This window comes from Nyctibius grandis, chromosome 2 (genome assembly GCF_013368605.1).
Source record: "Nyctibius grandis isolate bNycGra1 chromosome 2, bNycGra1.pri, whole genome shotgun sequence".
Lineage (NCBI taxonomy): Eukaryota > Metazoa > Chordata > Aves > Nyctibiiformes > Nyctibiidae > Nyctibius > Nyctibius grandis.
In genome coordinates this window covers 65,510,540-65,536,838 of record NC_090659.1, presented here as the reverse complement: position 1 = coordinate 65,536,838, position 26,299 = coordinate 65,510,540, and the positions used below count along the sequence as shown (strand labels likewise).

Sequence of the window (26,299 nt, the reverse complement as noted above, 5' to 3'; positions counted from 1 at the left end):
AAAGCTGAGATTTTATTTAAAAACCAAAATTATTTAATCCTTTCATAGGAAATAACACAGAATTAAATATTGATACTTCTTATTGCATACAGAAGGACTGTAAACTGCATGATTCAAAGTTCTCAGAGTAATTTTTACCACAGCTACTGTACTGCTCAGGAAAAAGCCCACATATTTTTGGGTAGTACGTACATCAAAGTGCACAGTGTTATCTATTGCTTCCACCTTCATTGTACTACATGTATTTTAAATATCTTACTAAAGAGTCTGAGGATTTACAGCAACTGCTCTACTGTATGGTTTTTAAGAGGTTTCTATCCTTTTATAATTATGTTGAATCTAGCCCTGTAGTTTTTTCTATCTAATATTTCAACTGTTTTCTCTTTCCCTCCCTTTCTTAAAAATAATTATATATAAATCATAACCATGTATATATATAACTTTTTCTTCTAATATGCAATAAAAATATGTGATTGGAGAAAGAAGAGACTATACAAATTCTCTTTAGAATAACATTTGTTTGCAAAAGTTGACATACCTTCACTTTAGAGTTTTCTATCAAATGCTGAGCCATTGATTTTATCAGAACTTCAAAGAAAAACCACGAATACTGCAGAGAAAAGAAAACGTTCTGTAAAAATTGCCACATGCATTCAACAACTACTTCAATACAATTAGTTCTATTCTTCAGTTATGACCACATAAGAACATAGAGTAAAAAGTGTAGTTCAGTATATACCTTAAGTAGCTTGTTGCTTGTAAGAAAGTCAGCAGATGGCTTTAAAATTGTTGTCATGGACTTTGTCAGTTCTTCATGTACTGTCTTATATTCAGAAGCAACATAGGGCTCAGCTTTGTAAGCGTACTTGGGGAGGAAAACCAGAATATAACATGAAACTATGACATAATATGAAACAATTGAAATTAAACAGATGCAACTAAATTTAAGTATACTCTTCTTAGAGAAATAAAAAAAGAAACATTTCATTTATTTCTACCTACCTTGACATAAGACCTCAGGTAGCTATCCAAGCCTTCTTCATGACACTGAGCAACGATATGGATAATAACCCTAAACAGAAGTCAGAAACCAAGTAAGCCTACGAAGACAGCTATGATTGCAATAGCAAAAATGCTACTCAGTTACAGATTTATGCAATAACCCAATCATCACTTAAACTCTATGAAGTACTTAAAATTCTTTACCTTGTCACATTGACTGCAACTTCCTCTTGACTTGCTCTAGTGAGAACTCTAAACAACTGGTTTAGGACAGTTGGCAGGAAAGCTATCATCACATGGCCTTCCATAGCATGAAGGCTCTAAAAGAAAGCAGTAATAGTGTTACTCCTTTGAAACAATGGCATTTAAATCACAAGTTCTGAGACCATAACATTTACCACAAGACTTTTTCCAAAAATACACCCTGCTTGCACTATTTGGTGTTAATTACCTGAAATACAACAGCACAAAGCAATTGAGAATAGTTTCCAACATAAATATTTGGTAAATATTTTCTAAGTTAAGGTAAATCAGGGATAAAAATTAGGTTTTAATAAAAGGATTTTAGAAGTAGTTATTTGTACTTTTCTATTGAAATGCATACTAGGCAATGTTTCAATGAAAAGACTACCTATGTACACCACAGCAAGCTGACACTGACACTCTGGTATACTTTGCTATTTCATCCACCAATGCAGACATTTAGCAAACAGAAGTTCCACAAAAACATACAGCTCGCTTACCCCTGATAAGTGCAATACTAGTTGTACTAGTTACTGCAAAACAATAAACTAATATGTTAAAAAATAGAATGAACTAAAATCCCTAACTATCTAATACTAGAAATTGGAGACAGTGTATTACTAACCACTCAACTTCTCCATGATATGCCTTTGCATTCCAGCACATGCAGAAGATATTATAGACATAACCATCCTGACATAAAAGGCAGTATGTGACATTTCACCCTACATTGGTTTATGCCACAAAATTCCCTGGAGTTAAAGGGAGTTTGACAAAAAAAAGTGTATTTGCTGAACATGCATACAGACAACACATTTCAAACATTTCCATTGAGTGTTAAGTAGCTGTCTTGTCTTTGAATGTTTGCCTGTATGCACATTCACACTATTTAGGAAAAAAGTCTTCCTTCCTACGTGATCTGTGATTTTTCTTGGAAACAGCAGTCATACACTACAGCATCTGTTCAGGTTGAATATCCGATGCAGACATTTTTTGGTAAAGGTTTTAAATAGGACTCTGAAGTGGACTTGTAACCCATCTTTTTATGTCTTTGAGTATTCAGTTACAGTGAGGCTGCCAGAAGTAGCTGTGCCCTTTGACCTCTCAGGCAGCAATGGAGATAACTGCAAGCAGCCACCTCAACTTACGAGATGCTAAGTGATGTTTGGGCTCATGAAACATGAAGGAGAGCATACAAACATCTCGAGTCAGGTGAGTCTCAGAAAACCTTTAATTGGAAGCGTCAGATAGTGCTTACACAAAATCCTGTTAGGGAGGGCAAAAGCAGAAAGAAGAGAGAACAGAACACTTGACAGGTTCGGTAACCCAAGCTACTCTGTCAGTAGCACACTGACTTCGTGGAGGAAAGTAAATCCTAAGTATATAAATGTGCCACTATAACATAGACACTACCTGCATGAAACTGTCATCCTGGATGACATATCAAAACTTGACTGATCTTTTAATTTGCATAGGGGTGAAGCTACATAACAGGGAGGTGGTGATTTGTATTCTCAATGCCTAAATACAAAAGGCTGTCCTATCCCATCCCATCACTACCCATGCTTAGTACTTCAGAATTATATTAATTACTTTATTAAGCTAAGTTAATTATTAAGTCAATAATCTGTTTGGATTCTAGAATGCTGTACATGCTAATTAAGCCTTATCAGTTGTTTCCAACCCTAGTTTTGTCCTAACTACTCTGACTGCTTTTCTCTCACACATATTTTGCTGGTTTTCCTCTGGTTTCTGGAAGGCACGATATTATATTAATCAATCTGTACTGATTCAAAATAGGTACTCTAAAGGCAAATAAAACTAAAATTAGAAAGAAAAGAAAAATGAGAACAGTGCCAGAATTGTTCTGGAGGGAATTGTGTGGTCAGTAAGGTGTTTGAGTGGGAGAAGGAAAGGAAGATGAAGGGAAATGAGCCATAAAGATGCAAATCTGTCTGATACCAGGTGGGAGATTTTGGATATCCTACTAATCAGTCTTGGAAGTAAAAACAGAACTAATTTCCTTTAATTTTTCCATGTCTCTATTCCTGAAAGCACTGGGTCTGGGAAACCTCATTGCTGGCAGATGATTTGAGCTTGTTGTGATACACATATAAATAAAGTGTTTTAGCAAAGGAATAAGCTGCCTAAATATATTATAGTATATATGATCAATCACAGGACTGTTACAAAGCATTCCTGTCAGTATCATTTCCATTACTTTTTTTTTCAAGGGATGTAGCCTTCCTGCTACTTGAGGTGCCGGAGAAAATGGCTTCAATGAGCCACAGGTCAGACTCTAAGACCTCTAATTCATGATGACAGATACTCAGAACATACCATCTTTATTATACAGAGAGAAAAAAAAAAAAAAAGAGAGGTTAAGTTAAATTATAAAGGTTCAGTGTCCCAACTGATCTCCAAACCACAACCAGAGGACAAGAAGGCAAAGCTGCACCAGTGAGAAAAATGTCTTTTATGACTAGGACTTCTAAAAACCTGTATGATTTCTTTGTTTGTATTTTGATAGAACACAGAAGGAAAATGAATACCAATAACTTTAAATCCCTTGCCAGAAAAGTACAAACAGTAGGAAGTGAGAGGCAAAGAGGTTCCCTTCTTCAAATAGAAATCTCAGACAGCAGAACCTCAATCTCCCAGGATTACTTGGGGAAAGATGGAATAACCCCCTTAGCCTCAAGGTCTGAGAAACAGGTCTGTCAGCAAAAAAATGGTAATAACAAAAAACCTATTTCCAAACAGACTACTTCCATCTTCTTGTTGTTAATGTACTGTGTCCCGTTTTGTACCAAAGTTGATCACAGAAGTCCTGGGGCAAAGGAGATGACTCAGAGCCGCGTTTTTGACATAACCAAGGTCACAAAGTCCCATTCAGAAATGTGCCACATTCAGTAGTTACGTTCTTACTTAAATGTCCTGAATAGACAGTCCAGTTTTATTAATCGATGATATTCCACTACAACATTAAACTCTGTTGTGCCTAAGAAAATCAGGAGTTACTTGTGATACCTTACATAGATTTCAAGGTGCCCAAATTTTGGGCTTCATATTAAAAATGTCCTACTTGGTTAAGACAAAATTACTGTGGAAACCATGCACTCTATTGATCTAATCCTGAAAGAGAACTGTCGACATGACAACGATGACCTTCTAAAAAAAATTTTAGAAAATCAAGAGTCATCATTCCTTACCATTCGCATCTGCAGTTCAATTTGATTATTTTGACAAACTAAGCTATAATTTGAAATTGTCACTTATATGGCTGACCAATACTGTCTCATTATTTCCTCGTGGTTTCCTCTTATATTGCAATTGTAAATTTATCTTGGGCAGGAAGCATCTTTTTGTTCTTTTTATACTGCATATTCCACCAATGAGACCTAAAAAATATCTGAAGCTCCTAGGTTTTGCAAAAGCATAAATAAATAATATAATCTGTTATTCACTGCCATTTTATACCTTAAGATATTTTACAAGATCAGTTCCTAGTGCACGAGCTCCAGACTCTGTTTTCTGACAGTACTGAAAAAAATTATGCAAGTGCTGGTCCTGTCAAAGACAAAAAGAACAACAAATTAAACAATATCGAACATTAATACCCATAATCCAAAACAGAACACATGAAAAAAACTTATATGTAGAAATCCACATATGTGTCCATAGAGTCAATTTTCAAAAATAACTGAAGTGCACTACTCCAAAGACTAATTTAGTTTACATGTAACATTGATTTCTTTTTAACCTAAATAAGAAATTTTCAGTGATTTTTGAATACCTGTTATGCAAAACACCACCTATATTTGCTTCTAACCAACAGACATGCAGAAAACAGCATACTCAATGTTAGTTATCCCACCTGATCATAATATGTATTTTATGAGCAGCTATAACAGGACTCATTGCTTTGCAGACATGCCAGTAAATAGCTTTCAGACAACTATGACCTCTCATCTAACAGGAAAATTCAGACTGGAATGGATGACAATGTCGGACAAAAAGCTTACATTTTTAATAGCTTCCACTTAAGATCTGCTGTTTTTCACAGATGATGTGAAAGAGATACCACGCAGAGTGTCCAACAGACAAAAAAGTAAGAGATCAGCAATTGAGTTTAAGAATCTTCCCAAATATTGTATATACATATAACAAACATACATTATCCCTAAAACTTTCTCTAATTTAATTTGTTTTATAACTCACCTGCGTATACACAGTTGACACCAGATGAGTGGATATTTTTAACAGCTGCTTGCCTCCATCTACCCATTTAATTTCAGGACCAGAATGCTGCATGCACATATGCAGAGGAAAAGCAAAATAATGTAGCAGTATACTCGAGTAAAACAATTCGTTTATAGTACCACAAACAACACTTTTTTTTTAAAAAAACAGGTTGAAGAAATGTGTGCAATGAATAAAGTAATAAAAAAAGGAAAATTATGCAGGCAATATTACCAAAAGCATTTATGAAGCTTAAAATGTTTTTTAAAAGTCCCACAGTAGTTTCCTCACTGGCTAAGAAAATTGCTTTTCCGTAAGTCACAGATTTTATGTTTCCCCTACTACTCTACAAAGAAACTTCTGACTAGAGAGAAATACCTACTAGTTTTTGAGAAAAATAACACAAGAATTTCCACAGATACTGGCACCGTTTAAACCTTAACATAGGTCACTGATAGGTAGCAGCCAGTGCTTCCTTCCCATCCCATTTCCACAGAACTGAGAATGGGAATGCTCAGCTGTCTACCCTGACAACCAGTTAGGGAGAGATTTTACTGCTAGGTCTATGACTAGACGTATTGGTCCTAACCTTCTACCCATGGGCATGAGCAGAGACGAACAGCAGAGGCATAAAGAATACACCTACAATGAGAAGAGATGAAAGATGTGAAGGAGACGATGGCTGGAAAGCTTACAGCAGAGTTTAAAACAGAAAAGGTGGTAGAATAGGAGGAGAGCAGCACCTCTTGCTGTTGATTTTAGGCCTCTTCCTCCAAAATGAGTCAATTTTGTCTCTGCATTTCATTCTCTTAGTCAAATCCCTTATCACATTTTACATTTTGTATTCTTCTCGGTATAATTTTTATTACTACAATTTTGCAAGCTTTCTGCTTTGAAAAATACAACCATAAATTTTACTAGTGAAGTATAAAGGTCACAAAAATCAAGATGTGAGAATAAGACTTTTTCAGGAATAAAGGACTTACTGAAAGGAGACAGCATGAAATGCTAAAAAGAATTTAGTAAACGACTTCAGATTATTTGCATGTCTTAATAAAATATATTAAACTATTTTGAAGCTAAAATTACTATAACTTCTAGTTAGTTATTACTACAAAAAATTAAACAAACATTTCCTAAGTACATCAGCTAAATAATAACAGAAATAAGTACTTAACAATTTAAACAAAAAACTGTATTAGGGCAGGTTGATTAAAACCCTTGTAAAAGTCAGAATTTAGTCATAAGTGTTGTCTCCCATTTCTTTTTGGGTTGGTTTGTTTCCTCTAAGTCAGATGTCTAACTTTTGCAAAGCACTCCATTTCAACTCTAAAAGAAAAAAATTTGTACTAGAAAATTACTTAAATCTTGTCAGACTGGGGAATTACAACCAAACCTTCTCTCCACATCTTTTGAAAGATTAAAGCAATTTTGACAACATACCTTTCCAACTCCCACTTCTTGATAACTAAGATAGCCTGATGGAAGATTTGCTGACACTGGGATGTGTTGCTCATTGGTCACCACTCTTCCATCTTTTATGAGAGGAAGCCAAGAATACCCAACTATGGAACATGAAAGGCAAGTAATTTTAAGCATGTTATGAATCTTTACATAAACCTTTACAAAAGTCTTACTGTATACTTCTGATATGTAATTCATAAACCAGAAAATGTTACTGTAAGGGCCAAATGATTTGAACTCAATGAGAAATAATTAAAAAGTCAAATGAATTGTCACTGAGTTCAAAATAACCATACATTTGATAGACATTCTAAAACAACCTTTGAAACATTTAAATTCAAAGAAATACTTTATTAAATCTTCCAGTCAGTATAAAATAGTTAGAAAGTATTATATGGATCAAGTCAACAAAATCACAGGTTACCAGATCAACATACTTCATAAAATCTCCCCTCTAGTTACTGAAGATAAAGCATTTGCGTACAAACCTTGTGTTTCAACAACATCTTTCTTCTTTGTACTCCCTTTGCTTGAATTATCACAGCTGACATGGTAGAAGGTGAACAACAAATGGTGCTTTTCATGTAACTGAGTGGGCAATTCTATTTTAATCTGAAAGGCAAAGAATCACAAGCTTTGTTTGTAGAAGTCTGCAGCTACAGCAGTGACATGCCTTACTGGTTGCACACTCTGACTTAAAAGCAATTCCAGGCTGTACTATTTGAAGCAAGATCAAGAATCACAAACACAAAACTTACAAAAATTAACTTACAGTGAAAAGGGGGGTCTGATTTAACTGAAATCAGGATCAAGAACTTTGCAATCCTCAAATCTTTTCTTGTATTTTTGAAACTTACATAATACCTAAACCAGTAAAAGTTACCTCAGAGAAGTAGCTTACCTCATCATAAAACTCTGGATTTTGATGGTGATGCAGAACAGCAGCAAACGCACTTCTAGTAAATACTGGTCCACCTGGCCTACCATAGATACACTAACAATAGAAGAAAGGAAAAGAAGAACAAAAAACCCTCTGTGATCCTTTTTCACTCTCAGCTTAGAATCTGTTTCACCTAGAATTTGAAATATTTTAACTTGTGTTTAGCTTGATTCATTTGCACAGACAGGAGATTACATGATGTGTAACCTGCCTGCTGTGCAGTAGAGCCAACACTGTGATTTTACCTCAGGATTCCTATACATTTTTCTACTACTTCTCTTCCAGGCACCTCTTATACACTGTGGCAGCTCATAAACAAACACATAGTTTGGCTCTGCAGTTGATTTAAAGCTTTGCTGTGTTAACTTAAAGTGTTGTTCCTATGGATTATGCACAAGCCGCTTTTGTTTGCAATAAGTTTATTCTTGGAATTTTTATTAATATAAAGAAATTTAATGCTCTGAGGGTTCTTTAGTAATCTTTTATATCAAAACCAAGCAAGTCATCTAGAAGTTACTCTTATGCCAAATGCAAAAGCAGGACAGAAAGCTGCCATCCCAAACTAGATAAATTAATGAAGAATTAATGTGTAACTTAGCTAACTGTTCACTATTTTCTTTTATCAGTCACAAAAAATCAAAAGACTAACCTTCAAAGGCAAAGAATCCTCTTCATCAGAATCCTTGAACTCAATGCATACTGCAATATTTCTAGCCTAAAGTAGTATTTAAAAACAAAAACCCAAACACTTAATTGTAAGGATCATCACAGAAATGTAATATGTAAAAAATCTTAACCAAACCAGAGAGAGGAGAATGTACAGTTTTCCTGTACTCACCTTTGCAAAAGACTTTTGACTGTCATATTTCAAGTGCTTTGGATAAACATAAAGATGATTGTTGTAGATGGTGAAAGGCTGAGTGTGTCTTGGTATACAGGGAACAAATTCCTCTACTTCAAAAGCTATTAGTGTCTTGGTACTGTTTTCAAACTGTTTCACAGGAATGTATGATGAGTTCACATAATCTGAAAATACATTAAAAAAACACAATAAAAAACTGAAAATAAAAAACCTGAATGTTCATTTAACAGTGTTTATTAATACTTACTTGGAAAATCTGGTGACACATTGTCAATTGTAACATCCAGATTTCCTAAAATAACAGGAAGTTTGGCCATCTTTTCAGGTCTATAGGAAGGAAAAAAAAAATCCAAGTCAGGCTAAATGCAAAACTGTCAGATGCCAGAGAAAAGAGATAATAGGAAACAGAGGCAAAAGTAATATCCTGAAATAGAAGTATGAGAGGAAAGGTGGTTTGGGGGTGGATGACTGATCTGGTCTTGCTTTTTGCTTAGATTCACAGCTTTCTTCTCCTTTAAATTATCAAAAAAAAAAAGTAAGGCTTTATTCGCAATTGTGGAAAAGGTTAAGAAAAAGCACGATGTATTTCCTCCTTTAAATCAAAACGAAAACCTTTGTTAAAGATAGGTGTTGTTTGCCATGTAATAACTTACTATAATCTGCAGCAAAGAGAGGACCTATAAGTAAGTTTTTTAAATCTGAATGGCCAGTGATAAGCATTCATGGTAATGGGGTAAACTTGGGGAAAGACCAAAGGGGAGAGAAATCAGTAAGTTAACAAAATGCGTTTTCTACTCAATAATTTTTTTCCTACCTCCTCCTTTTTCTAGAGTAATAACTCACCCTGCAAAATATTTACTATTAACTAGCCCACTATGACATTTCTTAGATGTTATCATGTAGCTAACTCAGAAATATGGTTTGAAGTAGGAGTATTTTCTGTGTTAAAACACCAGTGCAGAACCCTTTATTAGTAAAGACAGTCAGCAGCATGATTTTTTTAAATTATTGCAGAGGAAGTGAATGCAAAATTTTCCCAAAATGCAATCCTGTGCTGTGAAACAAACAACTTTTTCTGGTTGGAGTCTGGATTCTAATTCCAATAGCTAAGCCTTAGGCATTACAATTTCTTTCTTACTAAAATTCCTGTGAAATACTGTACGCAATTCCACAAACAGGATGCTGAAATAACCAAAAGTATTTCCTTAATTCACAAAGCAAAGTGATGTCGCAGGCTAATTTACTGTATTAGTTTCAATAATATTGTTTATGGCAAGGAGTATCAGTACACAGCAATTTCAATGCTACGTAAACTTCAACGAAACTTTAAGCAGCTTGTTAAAATGGAATGAAAATATCTATTACAAACCTCATCTCCTTATCAGATTTGGTAAGTAAGAATAAAATAAAGAAATTACAGCCCAAGCATTTTGTGATTAGCAAATTAATACAATTCCAGCTAACTGTTAACTAGGGTAATGGTTGGACTTGATGATCTTAAAGGTCTTTTCCAGCCAAAACGATTCTATGATTCTCTAACAGAAGTGGAAATGCCTTTGTGAAGCAGCAAAGATTGCTCTATTATTTTACATCCTATTTAATAAGAAAGGGGATTAAAACTAGGTTATTAATAGGGTCATCTGTCAGTAGGAGATTCTTAAGCCTTGCACACAAAGCTGATGCAGTCTTCAGGAATACTTTGTGAAAAAAGATGACCAGTGTTCTGTTATCTAGGCATCCTGAGACACATGCACTCCCACGGAAGGTGGACTGGATACTGGTTTGAATCCCTTTCCCCGAGAGCTAGCATTCTCTGTCCAAGGTCAGTGAACATATGATTTATGCTCATATTTGTTTTCCTTTGAGAACCAGAAGAGTCTCTATTGTGCAAGCATAGCTCCTAACACAGAGCTACTTCAGGATATGATGCTTATTGCATGTTAGACATGCCATAATACTTCAGTCCTGCAAAGGAAAGATCTGTAGCTTGTATGAAGGCCTTGACTATATTTACACAAGTTCTCTATTTGAAGTGAAAAACACATAGATAGATACATCAAAAGATCAGATGCTCCAGTTCAAGACCATAACAAAAAATGGTGGGACCTGGGGGAAGGGACGGGGTGGGGTGAGTGTTAGGGTGTGGTTGGTTTGTTTGGTTTTGGGTTTTTTTTAAGTGGGAAAATTAGACTTACTTCCTGAAATCTGCTAACAATTTCAGCACGTCTTCATTTGAAAGTTTATTACTGTCTTGTCTGAACAGAGGAGAAAATCTTGCATTTTTGTCCAGGGTTCCTGAGGCATCTTTAAACAGCGTCCTGAAAGTCAAAACCTTGCTTTCAGCTGAGTTTATGATGTTGAAATTCACTTCAGGAAATTTCATTACTACAAATTAGAACATACTGCACCATCCTTCATATTAAGCACTTAATACTCTTGTCATTGTAGGTGAGTTTTAACATACAAATAGCTCAGCCTAACAAATCAAGCGTGGACCATTTCATTCTTTGTAAAATAAAAGACATTGACAATAGGAAACAGTTGGCAATATTCAATGGTTTGAATAATAGCATAATGAATGTTTATAACTTTTTTTCCTACTACAGATCTGAAGTGTAAGTTTATTTGTTAGAAATCTTTGGGTAATTGAAATTAAAACAATAAATAATTTAAATAGCACATTAAGTTTTACAAGAAGTGAGATGCAGAAAATAATGTTAAAGAAAAGTTAGGAAAAAATACAGATTGACAAGATCTGTCCTTACCTAGCTGCCCAGGCAAAAGGCATTCTGTATTGACCTAATCTCTGGCATGCCTGCTTAGCATTCTTCAAAACTTTCTGTGCAACCTGCAAGGGACATAAGAAATAGCCAGATTTTAAAAGCTACATTTTTTGCACTGTCAGTACACAAGAAAAAAAACACATACTGACACTGATATGAATTGGAAAAGCTTCTTTAGAAGATTATTCCTAAGTATGCGAGTGAAAGGCAAATGAAAATACCTCGTAATTCATTTCAGATTAAGCAGGGCCTGCTGATTTCACAGCATTTCATGGGTGAAAACACAGACCCATCTACACCGCTGATAATACATATTTAATTGAGCAAGAAAAAAATTATTATATACAAAACTCGTACAAAAGCTAGAGCAACACTCAATGTTTTTTTTAAGACAAAATCGTGACTCCAGATAAAAGCATTTTCCCCTGTACTTGCTCCCCTATTCACCATCCACTCTATGTACCAGAACACATTCCTGCAGAGTAAATAGTAAAATACTCTGCAATACTTGTATTACAAGTACACACAGAATATGGGGAGGAGCTGTATGAAGATCACATGGACAATACTACATACAGACATTGCAACACTGTTTTCATTGAAACTTTAAATTTTTGGTTTTGTTAACTTTAAAGTGAAGAAACAATTCCATTATATAGAACCAACACGTATAACAATCAGAGCTAGAAACCCACTAGTGTGAGATGTTCAACACTGAGCTGAACCACTTGACCTAAAGCAGAAGCTCCTGACAGCAGTGGGCTTCTCTTTTCCAGAAACCAGCTTCTCATATGTGCCTACATAGAGCAAAATTATTTGCCAGAGGCAGAAAAACACAGGGTAAACCTGCCTGAATATTATCCCTGATATATGCTATTGACATTATGAGGAGCTGTTTCTATCAGTGTGTTTTTTTGAGCCAACTCTCCATTATCCTTTCCTGTAAAAAAGGGGAAATTGCACTCAGAAGCACAGAACCTTGATAAGTAATCACCATTAATTTACTGTATTCAATGTTTAAGGGCAGAACAAGTGACGTCTTGGCTATAGAATTTGCTGCTCTCATTTTCCCTTTTTGGTGTCCAGAGTAGTAACTCTGCAGGGAACTGGAATTTGCTCTTTGCGCTGACACACATGGAGGCCTATATAGCTGGTACTTTAACCACTCTCTATTATCTACCGGCAGCCCTGGTTAACTGGAGAAGTTCCCGCTGACTGGAAATTAGCAAATGTAACGCCCATCTACAAGAACGGTCAAAAGGATGATCCAGGGAACTAAAGGCCTGTCAGCCTGACCTCGGTGCCAGGCAAGGTGATGGAACAGATCATCCTGAGTGCCATTACACGGCACATGCAGGACAATCGGGGCATCGGGGCCAGCCAACATGGATTCATGAAAGGCAGGTCCTGCTCGACCAACCTGGTCTCCTTCTATGACAAAGTGACCCGCTTAGTAGATGAGGGCAGGGCTGTGGATGTAGTCTGTCTAGACTTCAGTAAGGCATTTGACACTGTCTCCTACAGCATCCTCCCAGACAAACTGTCTGCCTGGGGCTTGGATGGGTGGACTCTTCGATGGGTTAAAAACTGGCTGGATGGCCGAGCCCAGAGAGTGGTGGTGAATGGGGCAAAGTCCAGCTGGCAGCCGGTCACTAGCGGGGTTCCCCAGGGCTCAGTTCTGGGGCCAGTGCTGTTCAATATCTTTATAGATGATCTAGACGTAGGGATTGAGTGCACCCTCAGCAAATTTGCAGATGACACCAAGCTGGGTGGGAGTGTCGATCTGCTGGAGGGTAGGAAGGCCCTACAGAGGGATCTGGACAGGTTAGATAAATGGGCCGAGACCAATGGCATGAGATTCAACAAGAACAAGTGCCGGGTCTTACACTTCGGCCACAACAACCCCATGCAGCGCTACAGGCTGGGGGAAGAGTGGTTAGAAAGCGGCCCGGTGGAAAGAGACCTGGGGGTGCTGATCGACAGCTGGCTAAACATGAGCCAGCAGTGTGCCCAGGTGGCCAAGAAGGCCAATGGCATCCTGGCCTCTATTAGGAATAGTGTAGCCAGCCGGTCTAGGGAAGTGATCGTCCCTCTGTACTCGGCACTGGTGAGGCCGCACCTTGAATACTGTGTCCAGTTCTGGGCCCCGCACTTCAAGAAAGATGTTGAGGTGTTGGAGCGAGTCCAGAGGAGGGCGACCAAGCTGGTGAAGGGTCTGGAGGGTATGACCTACGAGGAACAGCTGAGGGAGCTGGGGTTGTTTAGCCTGGAGAAGAGGAGGCTCAGAGGTGACCTTATTGCAGTCTACAACTACCTGAAGGGAGGTTGTAGTGGAGTGGGAGTTGGCCTCTTCTCCCAGGCAACTAGCGATAGGACAAGAGGACACAGCCTCAAACTTCGCCAGGGGAGGTTCAGGTTGGACATTAGGAAGAATTTCTTCTCAGAAAGGGTTATTAGACATTGGAATGGGCTGCCCAGGGAGGTGGTGGAGTCACCATCTCTGGATGTGTTTAAGAAAAGACTGGACATGGCACTTAGCGCCATGGTCTAGTTGACAGAGTGGTGTCAGGGCAACGGTTGGACTCGATGATCCCTGAGGTCTCTTCCAACCTGATTGATTCTGTGATTCTGTGATTCTGTTCCGATTTGTTTCAAATTAATATGGTGTAATCCCAGAGAACAAGAACAGAAAGAAATTCAAACTAAGTGTTCAATTGTATAAAATTATAAGCAAATGAATACCAGAAATGGGCAGCATAAGTTAATATAACCATCAATGTTCCTATTGGCTACTCCTGCAGTACAGGGCAACACAAGTCTAGCACTCAGCATCAAATCTGGGAACACTTGGGCTTACTTAACATTCCCATGTGGCTCAGGCCCAAGACCATCAAAATCAGTTACTCAGTTCAGGTTTGTTTTAACTCAGGAACAGTCAGCATGCACTTCAAAATCAGACTCCTAAAATACAAAGCTGCTGTTTTCCAACAATAGCTGAAAAAAATCTCAAGTATTCCTCGAAAAGCAATTCAGTAGTCTGATCTATATTAAGACCAAGTGAAAAATACAAGTTTTTTACACGTAGCTTAGTTAGCATTAAATCAGTAGGAAAGAACACTGTTCCTCTGCAGAGACTGAAAGTTAACCCTTCCCTCTTCCCTTTCACTATCTGAAAACATGAAGAACGTCAACGGCAGCTGACACTGCTTACAAAAAAACGTTTCTCTTAGTATTCCGGCCCAGCTATTTAAGCACAACCATAAATCAACAAAATTAAAACTCTGTTTCTTCAATGACAAACAAGAAGCAGCAATTGACAAAGCTTCTTACAGACATGTTGCCGAAAACATTAAAATGTTATGTCATCCTAGACTCCTGGAAACTTAACAAGTTTCAGTGGTTTATTTCCAACAGTGATTTGGAGTTCTACCAAATCTTCAAAGCATTTTATACACAAAAACAGAGGCTTAATGATCGCAATGGTTCTGAAGAAAAAAACAGCAGGAGTGCAGATAACATTACAGTGAACTATGGTCACCAAAATGTTGACTTTTCCTTTGTGTCACAACAATGAGAGAGTAAATAAGATGCATTAACTAAGAGATGTGTACAGTTAATTTCTGACCTATATTTAATATTTCATTGTTCAACAATCAACTCAACTTTCACATTGAAGTCTAATACTCTTTTGTCACATCAGTTTATTTAAAGCCATTATAAAAGTTATAGATTATTTCACAATTATAAAAAGCTAAATAAGTATTTCCAAATAATATGTTAGACTTTATCTATAATGTTTCAATTAATAATAGTTACTAGTAGTAACTACAACTTAATAAATCAAATCATCCAGTTATCTGAATTTCCTATAAAAGAACTAAGATTTTGATTGATATTTATTAATTTCAAATCAACCTGTCTTGACTCAGCATTTTTTCCATGCCACAGAAGAAGATAACATACCTTTGAAGAATCTGAACTTTTCATATATGGTTCAGCACAATGTGTAATACTTCCCTGTAATACTTTTTCTATTCTAGCCACAAGGAAAATGTCGGTATGAGGACATGTGACTGAAAATATTCCCTAGAAACAAAACAAGAGATAAATATAAAAGGAAAGTGCACACACATTTTACACCACATAATAGAAAGCCATCTGAAGCATGCAGGAAAACTCTCTACTTGTAGCCTAAATTCTACAAATTCTTTAGGTTACTAGTTCTTACCTGCTTTGGATATTGTAACACAGTTTCATGAATGTCTTGAATTCTGTGTAAGCTATCACCACTGCCATTCATCATTTGTTGAGATGCACTGGATATCATGTGCCTTACTGAGGCGTGGTTCAAATCAACATGGAAATCTGCTGAAATCTTCCTGTTGTTTTTAATATCAAATAGTGATAACGTGACAAAGAAAGGTTCTACCTAGACATTTAAAAAAAGAATCAAGTGTCATTGCTGGCATCTAAATTACTGTGAAAAAGTGTATGAAAGGAAGATGAGTAACATTTTTATGAAGTCACACTCAGCCATCACTCTAGATATTACTGACAAGGTGTAAAAGAAAAATTCCACTTTCCACAACACAATAGAAAGATTAGTAGCAAAGTTACTTTTTGTAGGATTTAGGCTCCCATTTTGATTTAAAGGAGTAGAAAAAAACCCCACAAGTTTCTCACTCACAGCAAGGAATTCCTGTTATTAAGAATAGGGCCAACAAAATATTAGAGACATTCATTACAATATTAACAGAAAATAATTAGATTAATTATTTACATTTGTTGTTGGTCCTTCTTCATTTTCTGCAACACAGCTTTGCAAATTAAAAGATAAATCATTACACTTCACAAGAATTTTTTTTCCAAATTTCTCTTCAAATGGCTTCACTTCTGGTTCAATACCAGAAAAGTCAAGTTTCTTTAAAAAGAGAAAAGAAAAATCAAGGTAAGTTGTTTTTCATCTCAAAAGGATCAACATAAAAGAAAATATGTTTCCTTGTAAAAAAGTCTAACCTGGGCATCTGGATCCAAGGCAAAAAGTTTAACTCTGCTTTCACTTTTCAACTTCATTTCTGCTTCTCTGGTACTCTGTTCAAAATAAGAAAAAAGTCTTAGTATCACACTTTTAAAGGAAAGTGGTTTTCAATTTTATTCCTTTTGCTGTGATGTTCAAAGCTTTACGTGTTTTTAATTCACACAGTTTTCTCTCCCTAACTGAGCTTTGCAACTCCATAGTTTAAATTGCTCCATCATGCCCAAGTAAAAAGTGAGAGATGGCTCCTCTCCTCTAAAGGCTTTTCCAGGCCTTAAAACACAAAAACGTACATCAGCAACATGTAACCATCCAAGCTCATGGGAAGTATACTCCAGTGTAGCTCATATAGCATTTTGCCTCCTTAAACAATAAATAACTTTCATAACACTACTTTATTTTTTTTTTTAAAAAAGTATGAATGTAGGTTAAAGCTCAGAGCTATCCTGAGACCATAAGATTGCTCAGAAAACAACAGGCTACCTAAATTAAGAAACACCATCAGAGCTCTAGAGCTCTTTTTCTTTTTTTCTTTTGGGTTTTTTTTATTTTTTTCTTTTTGTGTTGTTTTTTTTTTTTTCCCTTGAACTCTATTGCTAAAGAAGTGGTTTTCCTGTGGGTAGGTGGAAAAAACCCAAAAACTTCCAAAAGATAAACCCCTCATGCTTAAATGTTACTTTGCAGAGCTAGGAGGTACACTGATCCAGCCTGGGATTTGTGGATACCTACCTATTATCAGTAAAACAAAAGTAAAGTGGAACAAAATAGAATGTGAAAACTGATAGTATACATAGGTTACTTTTTTTAAAAAAAGGTATTATTTAAAGAATATTCTATGATTTTTAAAGTCACAGGACATGACAAATGGACATATGCATGCGCTAAAATTACCCATGTAGCAGAGTTGCCATTCCCAAAGTAGTAGTTGGCTAAACAGGGATACAAAGTATGACATTACAGACAGGTGTTTGGTTTTGGATCAGTCTGTACTGTTTAAAAGAAGTTACCAACCCAAAATGCTCATCACTGACCATCAGCTGGAAGTGATCTGCTGTCTGCATCTGCCTTGTTGGAAGCTGAAGAAACTCCTACTATGTCTCAAGAAAAAGAACAAAAAACCACCACCAGCTCTAAGAGCTCAAAATCCTATTTTAGGTTGATAATAATAAAAAAAAGAATTTGACTTAAATAATGCATTACAGAAGAGGAACTTCTGAGATGTGATTTTGAGTGTAAATGCTCCAATGGATTTCATTTACTTTACTTAGTTACCTTTAACACACACAGGAGAAAAGACAAGAGTTGCTGTGAAAGACGTGACCCAGACACGTGACACCAGCAGAGCAGTGGCAGACTTTGCTTGTTCAACATTTGGTATGGCTGAGAAATACAGGACTAAACTGTGAAGAAGTTTAAAGATGGCAAGAAGGTTGCATGTATGTTTTGGAAAGGGAATAGTCAGTGGCAAGAACTGAAAAGGAAGATGACCTAGTCATAGGAGCAAGCCAGAAACTGCTTCACCTAAAGCATCTTGAATAGTTTTAGGTTCTTTGGTGTTTTATGCACTAAAGACAAGACAAAAATATGCATTTTTAATGGACAGATTGAGGGGGAGCTGGTCAGAAGTCAGGAACTGAAAACAAACATAGTCATCGATCCTGTCTACAGCGCAGACAGATTGACATACATGTGTGCACATCTGTGCACCGAAGCGCACAATACCATCTTATTTAGTTTACATTATAAACTAACAGCTATTGATAGAAAAATGAAGACTTGGAGATGTGCTCACAAAGGTTAAACCTTTCCTAGGAAGACTGTTTTTACCCCTATTGTCAGGTGCTCTACAATCACCCCTGAAGGAATTTCTCTTTCCTCATAAGGATATGAGGTCAGGTATTGCAAAAATCTCCTCCTAGAACCAACAAAAATAATAAGAGCAACTAGAAACTCTTCTAAAAGAAGGCTCAATGCCTTGTAAGTCTTCCACTGGGGAAAAAAAAAGCAAATCCAAACAACAGCTGAGAAGACAATGCAAGAAAGAATAGAGGACAAAAAAATCCTCAAAACAAACAGCATCTATATAAAGTAATCAAGGCACAAACAGTGTACTCATGCAAATGGGCAGATTTTCCCCCACACTTCTCCTCAGGGGAAAAAGGCTAGAAAAATACATTAGAGTAAATTATTTTGAAAGGTAGTATTTGGTAAAGATGAACTAGAACGGGAAAACTGAAAAACTAACTTTGAAGGAAACAGAAATTTAAATGGGTTATAACCATGGAATAAAAAAAGCCAGTACTTAAAGAGCTGAGAAAAATAACACACTAGAAAAAAACATAGCTCAGAGAGCTGGATGCTTCTGGTCAGAAGGTTATGGAAACAGGAAGCAGCATTTGTAGTACTAAAACCATATGCAGGTGCTGCAGCCCTGAATAAAAGTCCCCTCTGGAAGTCATATGGAACCCAAGTATTCCAATAATTCTAACTATAAAGAAAGAAAAATCTTCCATACAATAAGAGCATCTTATTTTATATTTGTTTTTGAAATAAATTTTCATAGCCCCATGTATGTATGCTGTTTGATGCTTACAGCTGTTCCAAGAAAAACTTGATTGTATGTACCACAATCCCAATTAATTTCCAAATATAGCCGTAGCTGGAGTTACATTATCACGTAATAGCTTTTTGTGTACATCTGCTAAGTTGATTGCAAAGTAGTAACAGAATTAAGTCAGCCAAACAATTTGGGTGCTAAAAGCCTGTTAATATATTCTGACTGGATCTTTTGATATATTAGCTATTGTAATAGACAGAATTTGCCTTACTGCTTTTTTTCAGTTTATAAGCTGCACTCCCTTCAGGAGTAGTGTCTAGGTCAGACATAACCTCAGAAAAGAAGTGAAGAGCATTACACAGCATGGTCAAGCAGAAAAGTTTCAGGACTGCAGGCTGTGCCACACAGAAGAAAGAGTAAGGAAGTTACAGCAAGGGGTTTGGATTCTGCAGCTTCAACAGAAGAAGGTCAACAGCTCCACTCCTTAGATGATTTAACAAAAATTTCTCCCTTAGAGAACTCACAAAACTTATTGCAAGACACAAGTCACTGATTTAACTGAAATAAAGCCTGCAAATGGTCTGAGGAAGAGTTACTGTTATTTCTATTTATTTCTATTATATCTATTTTATTCTTATTTCTATTTCTACCACACCTCTAAGAACAAAATAGAAAAGCAAAAACCATTGCAATACAGGAAGTATCCATGAACTTGCCAGCTCATTACAAACACAAGCATCTTAAAATACATTCACATCATCGCTGCTACTAAGCTCCTCTGGACTTCTAACTATAAAAATAAAACTTGACTTTAGTATAACTACATTTCTATAGAAATACTTCGGCACCTACCTGCATGCAATAAAACAATACAAAATATGCAAAATACAATAAAGTAATAAAATAATAAAACATGCTGCTTTTAAACAGCATGTCAAGATTTGCATAAGCAACTTCAAGACAATAGCTAGTTTGCTTCCAAAAGCAGAGAATGAAGAAGCTCAATAACCACATCTATTCATGAAAGAGCTTCTAAGCTTTCAAAGCACCACAAACCGACTGGAAGCTAAAAGCCAATACCTTACCTCTACTGAAAATTCATGTGGTTAACTCTTAAGTTTAGTACTTTATACCTGAGTTAGCCTTTACTATATATATTACCTTGGCAATTTCAGGATAGTAGTTATCAAAACTGCTTGATGAGCTTTCCATTTTGCTTTGTTCATCATCTGAAATTATAAAACCACATTTAAGAAAACTTAAACAAACATAAGAAACAAAAAAACAAACTACTCACAAAACTACATAAAAAAAAAAAAAAAAAAAAAAAAAATTTTTGCTAACTCCTACCCCCTCAAAAATGACAGTTGTTAACATAAAACAGGTTGTGGATGACTCCATTTCATTTTGATACAATGACTTCTTGGAGGATGTAACCACTTACATAAATTGGTAAATTAGCAGTTATTTCTAATGTTACCTAGAAAATAGCTTTAATATTAATTTTGATATCCGCATGGGGAAAAGGGATACTCAATGCACAAATTTACATTACTCTTTCCACTATGGACTGTAACTTGATTTCAAAACAAGTTCCCTCTGTTCATTAGGTTCCCAGCTCTACTCTCCAACAGTTACTGGTTTTACAAAGCAACCATTCAGTTAACTATAAGCATCTTACAGTTCTAAGGTCAACTGGGGACCATCGACTAAGATGTCTTTCACGAAGCCACAGGCTTCTCTTTTTGCAACTTGCTTTTGTTGCAAACATAATGTTAAATTCTGGCAATCTTCATCAAAGACTGCGATATCTAATTTTAAACTCTAATGATCCTTTTGGTATATTGTGCTATTTATAAGCAGAACGACATCCTATAGTCTCTTCCAGTTTCTTCTGGCTATGCATACACTTAGTCATTCCAGCTGCCCTCCCCATCCACTCTCAAGAGAAAAGATGCACAAGAGGACATATAGACTATCCTTTTGTCACCAAACTGTCAACCGGACCTACATCACATTCCTTACAGGTATCTGCCTTACCCATTCTTAAAAAGCTTTAGCATAATATTTGTGGTCAAGGGAGTCACATCTAAATTTAAAATCCCTCACTGCAACCACAATTTCTTATTCTACGTACAGTGACCACAGAACAGGTTATTCCATCTTCAGCAGCATTTTACACATTTCAAAACAAGTCCCTCCTTAGTTTTCTCTAAACTTTCAACTTATTAGTTGAAATTTCAACTGCCTTTCTCCTGATTTTTCACTGTGGGTTCTGTTTTTCTAGACTTCTGATCAGTCTCATTATTCTCTTCTGGACTTAATTGGAATCAACACAGAACAGTGCTATGTTAATGCTAAAAGGTCAAAACTCTCATCAGTTCAGGCAGACAGTGAAAAGGCCTATAATTTTTATGACCAAAGAAAATTTAAAAAATTAACCACAGTAAAGGCTTCCTCTCCAAATACACGTATGTAGACATTGTCACATAACTGTATTAGCATTGCTAGAAACCCTGCTTACCTTCGTGAGACTCTCCATTTCTTTTTTCTTGCATTGCAGCCTCAAAGTTAAGCTGAAGGATTTTGTTCAGAGTGTTTATCCATTCTTCCATTTCAAGTTCACTATCTGCAGCTAAAAGGTAACTACTCTTGTCTTGCATCTTGAGCTCAAACGCAAAACGTCTGACTTTATTGTTCTATAAGAAAATAAAAGATCTTTATAATATCTTCACATACTGTCTACTCACAAAGGAAGTTACATGTATTTTACATCTTTTAACGAAAACAGTTAGTCTGATATTTTGAACAAGTGTACTATAATTACACTTTTACCTCTCTGACATTTAACCTTTTGAAGTTATTTGTACCACTGCAACAAGTGGAATTATGAAGGATAACAGCCCGTTTTTCAGTTTTCCCTCATCATTCTGCTTGTAGTCATTTTTAAAAAACAAAAAATCCAATTTCCAAATACCAAGCCTTCATGTACTCAGATCATCTAGAAGTGAAGCTAAGTAAGACCTGATAAAAAAAAAAAGTATGAAACTCTATTAATATTTGAATGAGAATCATTTGCATGTTGGGATTTTATACCAGAGGTTAAATCATAACCAATCTCACCCCTAAATGCTCTGATATTGTTAGTCTTTTAAATATACATGAAGTTGGGAATCAATTCCTCCTTTGTTCCTCAACCATTACTGTCATCCTTTTTGCACAATTTAAAACAAGGCTTCAAATGCTACCTAGCTTGACTCATGTTCCTGGGAATGAATTCACAAGTCTTAAATGAAAATTCTATATTATAATGAATTTAATTTTTAAAATTGATAATTCTTTAAACATTAAAATAAACAATAAGGTTTAATGGTTGGGGGATTTTTTGTTTAAGTTAAATTAAATGCCATATTACATTTTAGTCTTGTTATACCTCAGATTTTTCAATTAACAGAGTAACTACTGGTTGGCAAAACAGTCAGTCTTCTATCAAAGATGAGTTTCTGTTAAGGAGGATACAAACAAATATATGGACTCTAGATTTAAGGCAGTCTTACAAATTAAAATCAGTACTGATGTAAATGAAAAATCTCAAGAACAGTAACCTTTAACTTTCACAGCATAAAGTCTTGACATAGGTGGTACATATCACACTTCTAATTTTTCACAGACCACTGAATTAGAGCAACCATGCCTATATATATGACTGTATGTGTGAATATATACACTGCATATATTATGTGACTGCACTTTTCTCTGTGATGCAGAAAAGTCTCAATATACTTCAGCATTAAAACAAAACAAAAAACCTAACAAAACAAAACCAAAAAAAAACCCCAAACAGTACTTTGGGAATTCCTGTCTTTTCATTTAACCTTTTTAAGTTTTGGGGAAAAAAAAACAAAAAAAAACAAAAAAAAACCCTATTGCACATATTTAGCATTTCTCTTATACAAGTGCTGATGAAGGAGCATATTCTGCTCTACTCTGCTTTATCTTTAGTGTCTGTTAGTGAAGTCAGCATTTTTCTCTCTTGTGCATCTACTGCCTTTGAAGAATAAGTGAGCATATGTACTAAATGAACTCAAAACAGAAATGAGAAATGTTGTAAAAATGCAATAGGAACTAACCCCCCTCACCAAAAGGGCTTAGTCTGAAACAAGTAGTTCGATTCTGAGAACAGAAGTTTGTAAGCATGTCTACCTAAGAAGAATAACCATTTCTACGAATTCCAAGTCAGATTACTGCAAAGAACAGTGGCTGGGGTCCCTACAATTTTTTTATTTTCCTCTTCCATTAAATGCAAATGCAATTTCTACTGTGTACAGATCACTTTCTTCCCATATGAGTTTCTAGATGCTAACACAACACCAATATCAAGTAACAGTAAAACAATGAATAAAATAAGATCAGCCAGAGAGGATACAGTACATAATATAAAATAATAAAATCACACATCTGGAATAGGGCCATTATGTATAATATTTTATAGTTCAAAATCTCATTTACTTGCCCCTCACCAACAATCCAAGCGAAGAAAAGAGCTATTTCCAAACTCCTTTCTTCTAGCCATTGAATAACTTCTTGGCTTCACAGAAGTGAGCATTAACTGATTTTGGTTTTGCACCTATTGTTGATCCATAACTAGTCTCAAATTTCTACATGCAGTTCTGAACGTCCAGACACCAAGATGAATGCTGAAGGTACTGTAGAATACAGTACAGCATTCAAGACACAAGCCAGCTATAAACTTTAAGCACAGGAAGTACAGTTTTACTTAAAGACTACTGTGTCAGCCCAAAACATTACTTGCAGTAGGGAACAGTAACATTAAAAAAAAAAGCTTCTGACAGAGTCTGAGGAAATTTCAGGTTACTTGTATTGAACTGATGGAACAGAAAGTACGGAAGAATACTTCATGAAAAGATGATTTAGAAAAAAGGGGATTTTCGGGATTAAAAAAAAAACAACACCATAGAATCATAGAATGATTAGAGGTTGGAAGAGGCCTCTGGAAGTCATCTGGTCCAACCCTCTGCTCAAGCTGGGCCACCTACAGCCAGCTGGCCCAGGACCATGTCCAGGCAGCTTTTCAGTATCTCCAAGGATGGAGACTCCACAATCTCTCTGGGTAACCTGTGCCAGTGCCTGGTCACCCTCACAGTGAGAAAGTGTTTACTAACGTTCAGAGGGAACCTCCTGTGTTTCAGTTTGTGCCCATTGTCTCTGGCACCAATGAAAAGAGCCTGACTCTGTCATCTTTGCACACTCCCTTCAGGGAGATCCTCCTGAACCTTCTTTTCTCCAGCCTGAACAGTCCCAGCTCTCTCAGCCTCTCCTCATAGGAGAGATGCTCCATCCTCTGTCCTTTCAGCATCTTCATAGCCCTTCACTGAACTCTCCAGTATGTCCCCAGTCTCTCTTTTACTGGAGAGCCCAGAACAGGATACAAGACTCCAGGTGTGGCCTCATCAGTGCTATTCAGCTGTTTAGAGAGAAAGGATCACCTCCCTTGACCTCATGGCAACACTCCTCCTAATGCAGCCCAGGACACCATTAGCCTTCTTTGCCACAAGGGCACATGGCTGGCTCATGTTCAACTTGGTGTCCACCAGGACCCCGAGGTCCTTTTCTGACAACTGCTTTCCAGCTGGGTGGCCTGTCCAGCACATACCAGTGCCTGGAGTTTTCTCCCCAGCTGCAGGACTTCGCACTTCCCTTTGCTGCAGTACCTTTCTTTCATTTGCAGCTTCTGAAAATCTCAATGTTTTCTGATGCTGCAAACCAATATTGTATTGCCCATGATAGTCTGTACCAGAGCCACAGGCTGAGAACCAGAAACAAACCATCCCCTAAGTGGGAAACAAAAGAGGCCAGAAATAGCCCCGAGGATGGAGAATTTATGTTATCAGAGAGATGGGCACCAAAGCAGAGGAAGCTGAGGAGCAGAAGAAAAGATACATTTTAAGTACGGTTTTCGTACTCTGGGCCCCCCCTGAGCCCCCCGCGAGCATCAGCCCCGAGCTGCTTCCCCCCCACCCCGGACCAGGACCCGGAGGTTCCCGGCAACGAATCAGGAGAGGAGGGGGCGGAGCCGGAGGCACCGCGGACACACCGCGGGCGATTTAAGCGATTTAAATGCACCACCCCCTGTGATCGGGTGATAAAAAGTCTCCTGGAGGGCAGGGACTAGTCCCTGGCCAGAAGGGAGAGGGAGACTCAGCTGTGACTGGGTGTGTCCCAGGGCGGGAGAGGCCACAGCCGTTTGCAGCTCGTTGGGGAGGGCACTGACTCCCTCCCAGTGCACAAGGCGAGGAAGGTGCCAAGGAGCTGTGAACCAGGGGTGTCACCAGCAGGTATTTCCCAGTTCAGTGAAAGAACAATGGTATCTACCCGGTGGAAGAAGACCAAAATGGATGTGGGAACCCAGACAGAGCTCCCACGGAAGGAGGCGATGGTGCAGGTCGCAGGCTGCAGGGAATACTACACCGTCTCTGTGGTGTCAGGGGGCTGTGTGCGCTGTGAGCAGGTAGATGATCCGCTCGGCCGAGCGGCACAGCTGCAAAGCCAGGTTGAAAGGCTTCAAGCCGAAGTAGAAAGGCTTAGGAGCATTCGGGAGGCTGAAATGGAGATACACTGGTGGAGCCAGGCTCTGCCCTCCCTGCAACAAAAATGGGAGCACCTGCCGGAGAGCTCTCAGGATCGAGGGGCCCCTGTACTCTGCTCCTCTCAGGTGGAAAACAATAACCTAGAGGAGAGGAGTGAGTGGAGGCAAGTCTATGGCCGTGGCAAAAGGCGAGTGCCCTCCTTGCCTACCTTGCCTCCACAGGTGCCTCTGAGCAATAGATATGAAGCCCTAGTGGAATACAGTCGGTCCAATGGGGATGTGGTGGAGAGGCAACCTATATCAGAGGTCCCACCACAGTCAGAAAAACCTGACGGGCATATAGCTACCTCCTCCACAAGGAAGAAGAGAAGAGTTTTAGTGGTTGGAGACTCCTTCCTAAAGGGATCTGAGGGCCCAATATGCAGAGCTGACCCCCATCACAGGGAGGTCTGCAGCCTGCCTGGAGCCCAAATCAGGGATATCACCAGGCAACTCCCCAACCTGGTGAAGGCCACAGACTACTACCCCCTGCTGATCTTCCAGACAGGTGGGGAAGAAGCTGCA

The 26,299-nt window shown here is 37.5% G+C and overlaps 1 protein-coding gene across 4 annotated transcripts in view; it reads right to left on the bottom strand.

The window, feature by feature from the left end:
- DOCK9 (dedicator of cytokinesis 9) overlaps window positions 1–26,299 on the bottom strand; it is a 114,664-nt gene that overhangs the window by 58,338 nt on the left and 30,027 nt on the right. For all 4 annotated transcript variants that reach the window (XM_068425549.1, XM_068425547.1, XM_068425550.1 and 1 more), the window contains exons 8-27: window positions 21,653–21,827; window positions 20,290–20,357; window positions 16,553–16,627; window positions 16,317–16,457; window positions 15,765–15,965; window positions 15,500–15,622; window positions 11,519–11,601; window positions 10,949–11,071; window positions 9,001–9,080; window positions 8,730–8,917; window positions 8,541–8,606; window positions 7,853–7,945; window positions 7,440–7,563; window positions 6,931–7,052; window positions 5,467–5,553; window positions 4,726–4,815; window positions 1,207–1,322; window positions 1,003–1,072; window positions 740–865; window positions 539–610 (exon numbers count right to left, since the gene is read on the bottom strand). In XM_068425549.1, coding sequence (XP_068281650.1) covers window positions 539–610; window positions 740–865; window positions 1,003–1,072; window positions 1,207–1,322; window positions 4,726–4,815; window positions 5,467–5,553; window positions 6,931–7,052; window positions 7,440–7,563; window positions 7,853–7,945; window positions 8,541–8,606; window positions 8,730–8,917; window positions 9,001–9,080; window positions 10,949–11,071; window positions 11,519–11,601; window positions 15,500–15,622; window positions 15,765–15,965; window positions 16,317–16,457; window positions 16,553–16,627; window positions 20,290–20,357; window positions 21,653–21,827 — 2,223 coding nt within the window. The remainder of the gene's footprint in view (window positions 1–538; window positions 611–739; window positions 866–1,002; window positions 1,073–1,206; window positions 1,323–4,725; window positions 4,816–5,466; window positions 5,554–6,930; window positions 7,053–7,439; window positions 7,564–7,852; window positions 7,946–8,540; window positions 8,607–8,729; window positions 8,918–9,000; window positions 9,081–10,948; window positions 11,072–11,518; window positions 11,602–15,499; window positions 15,623–15,764; window positions 15,966–16,316; window positions 16,458–16,552; window positions 16,628–20,289; window positions 20,358–21,652; window positions 21,828–26,299) is intronic.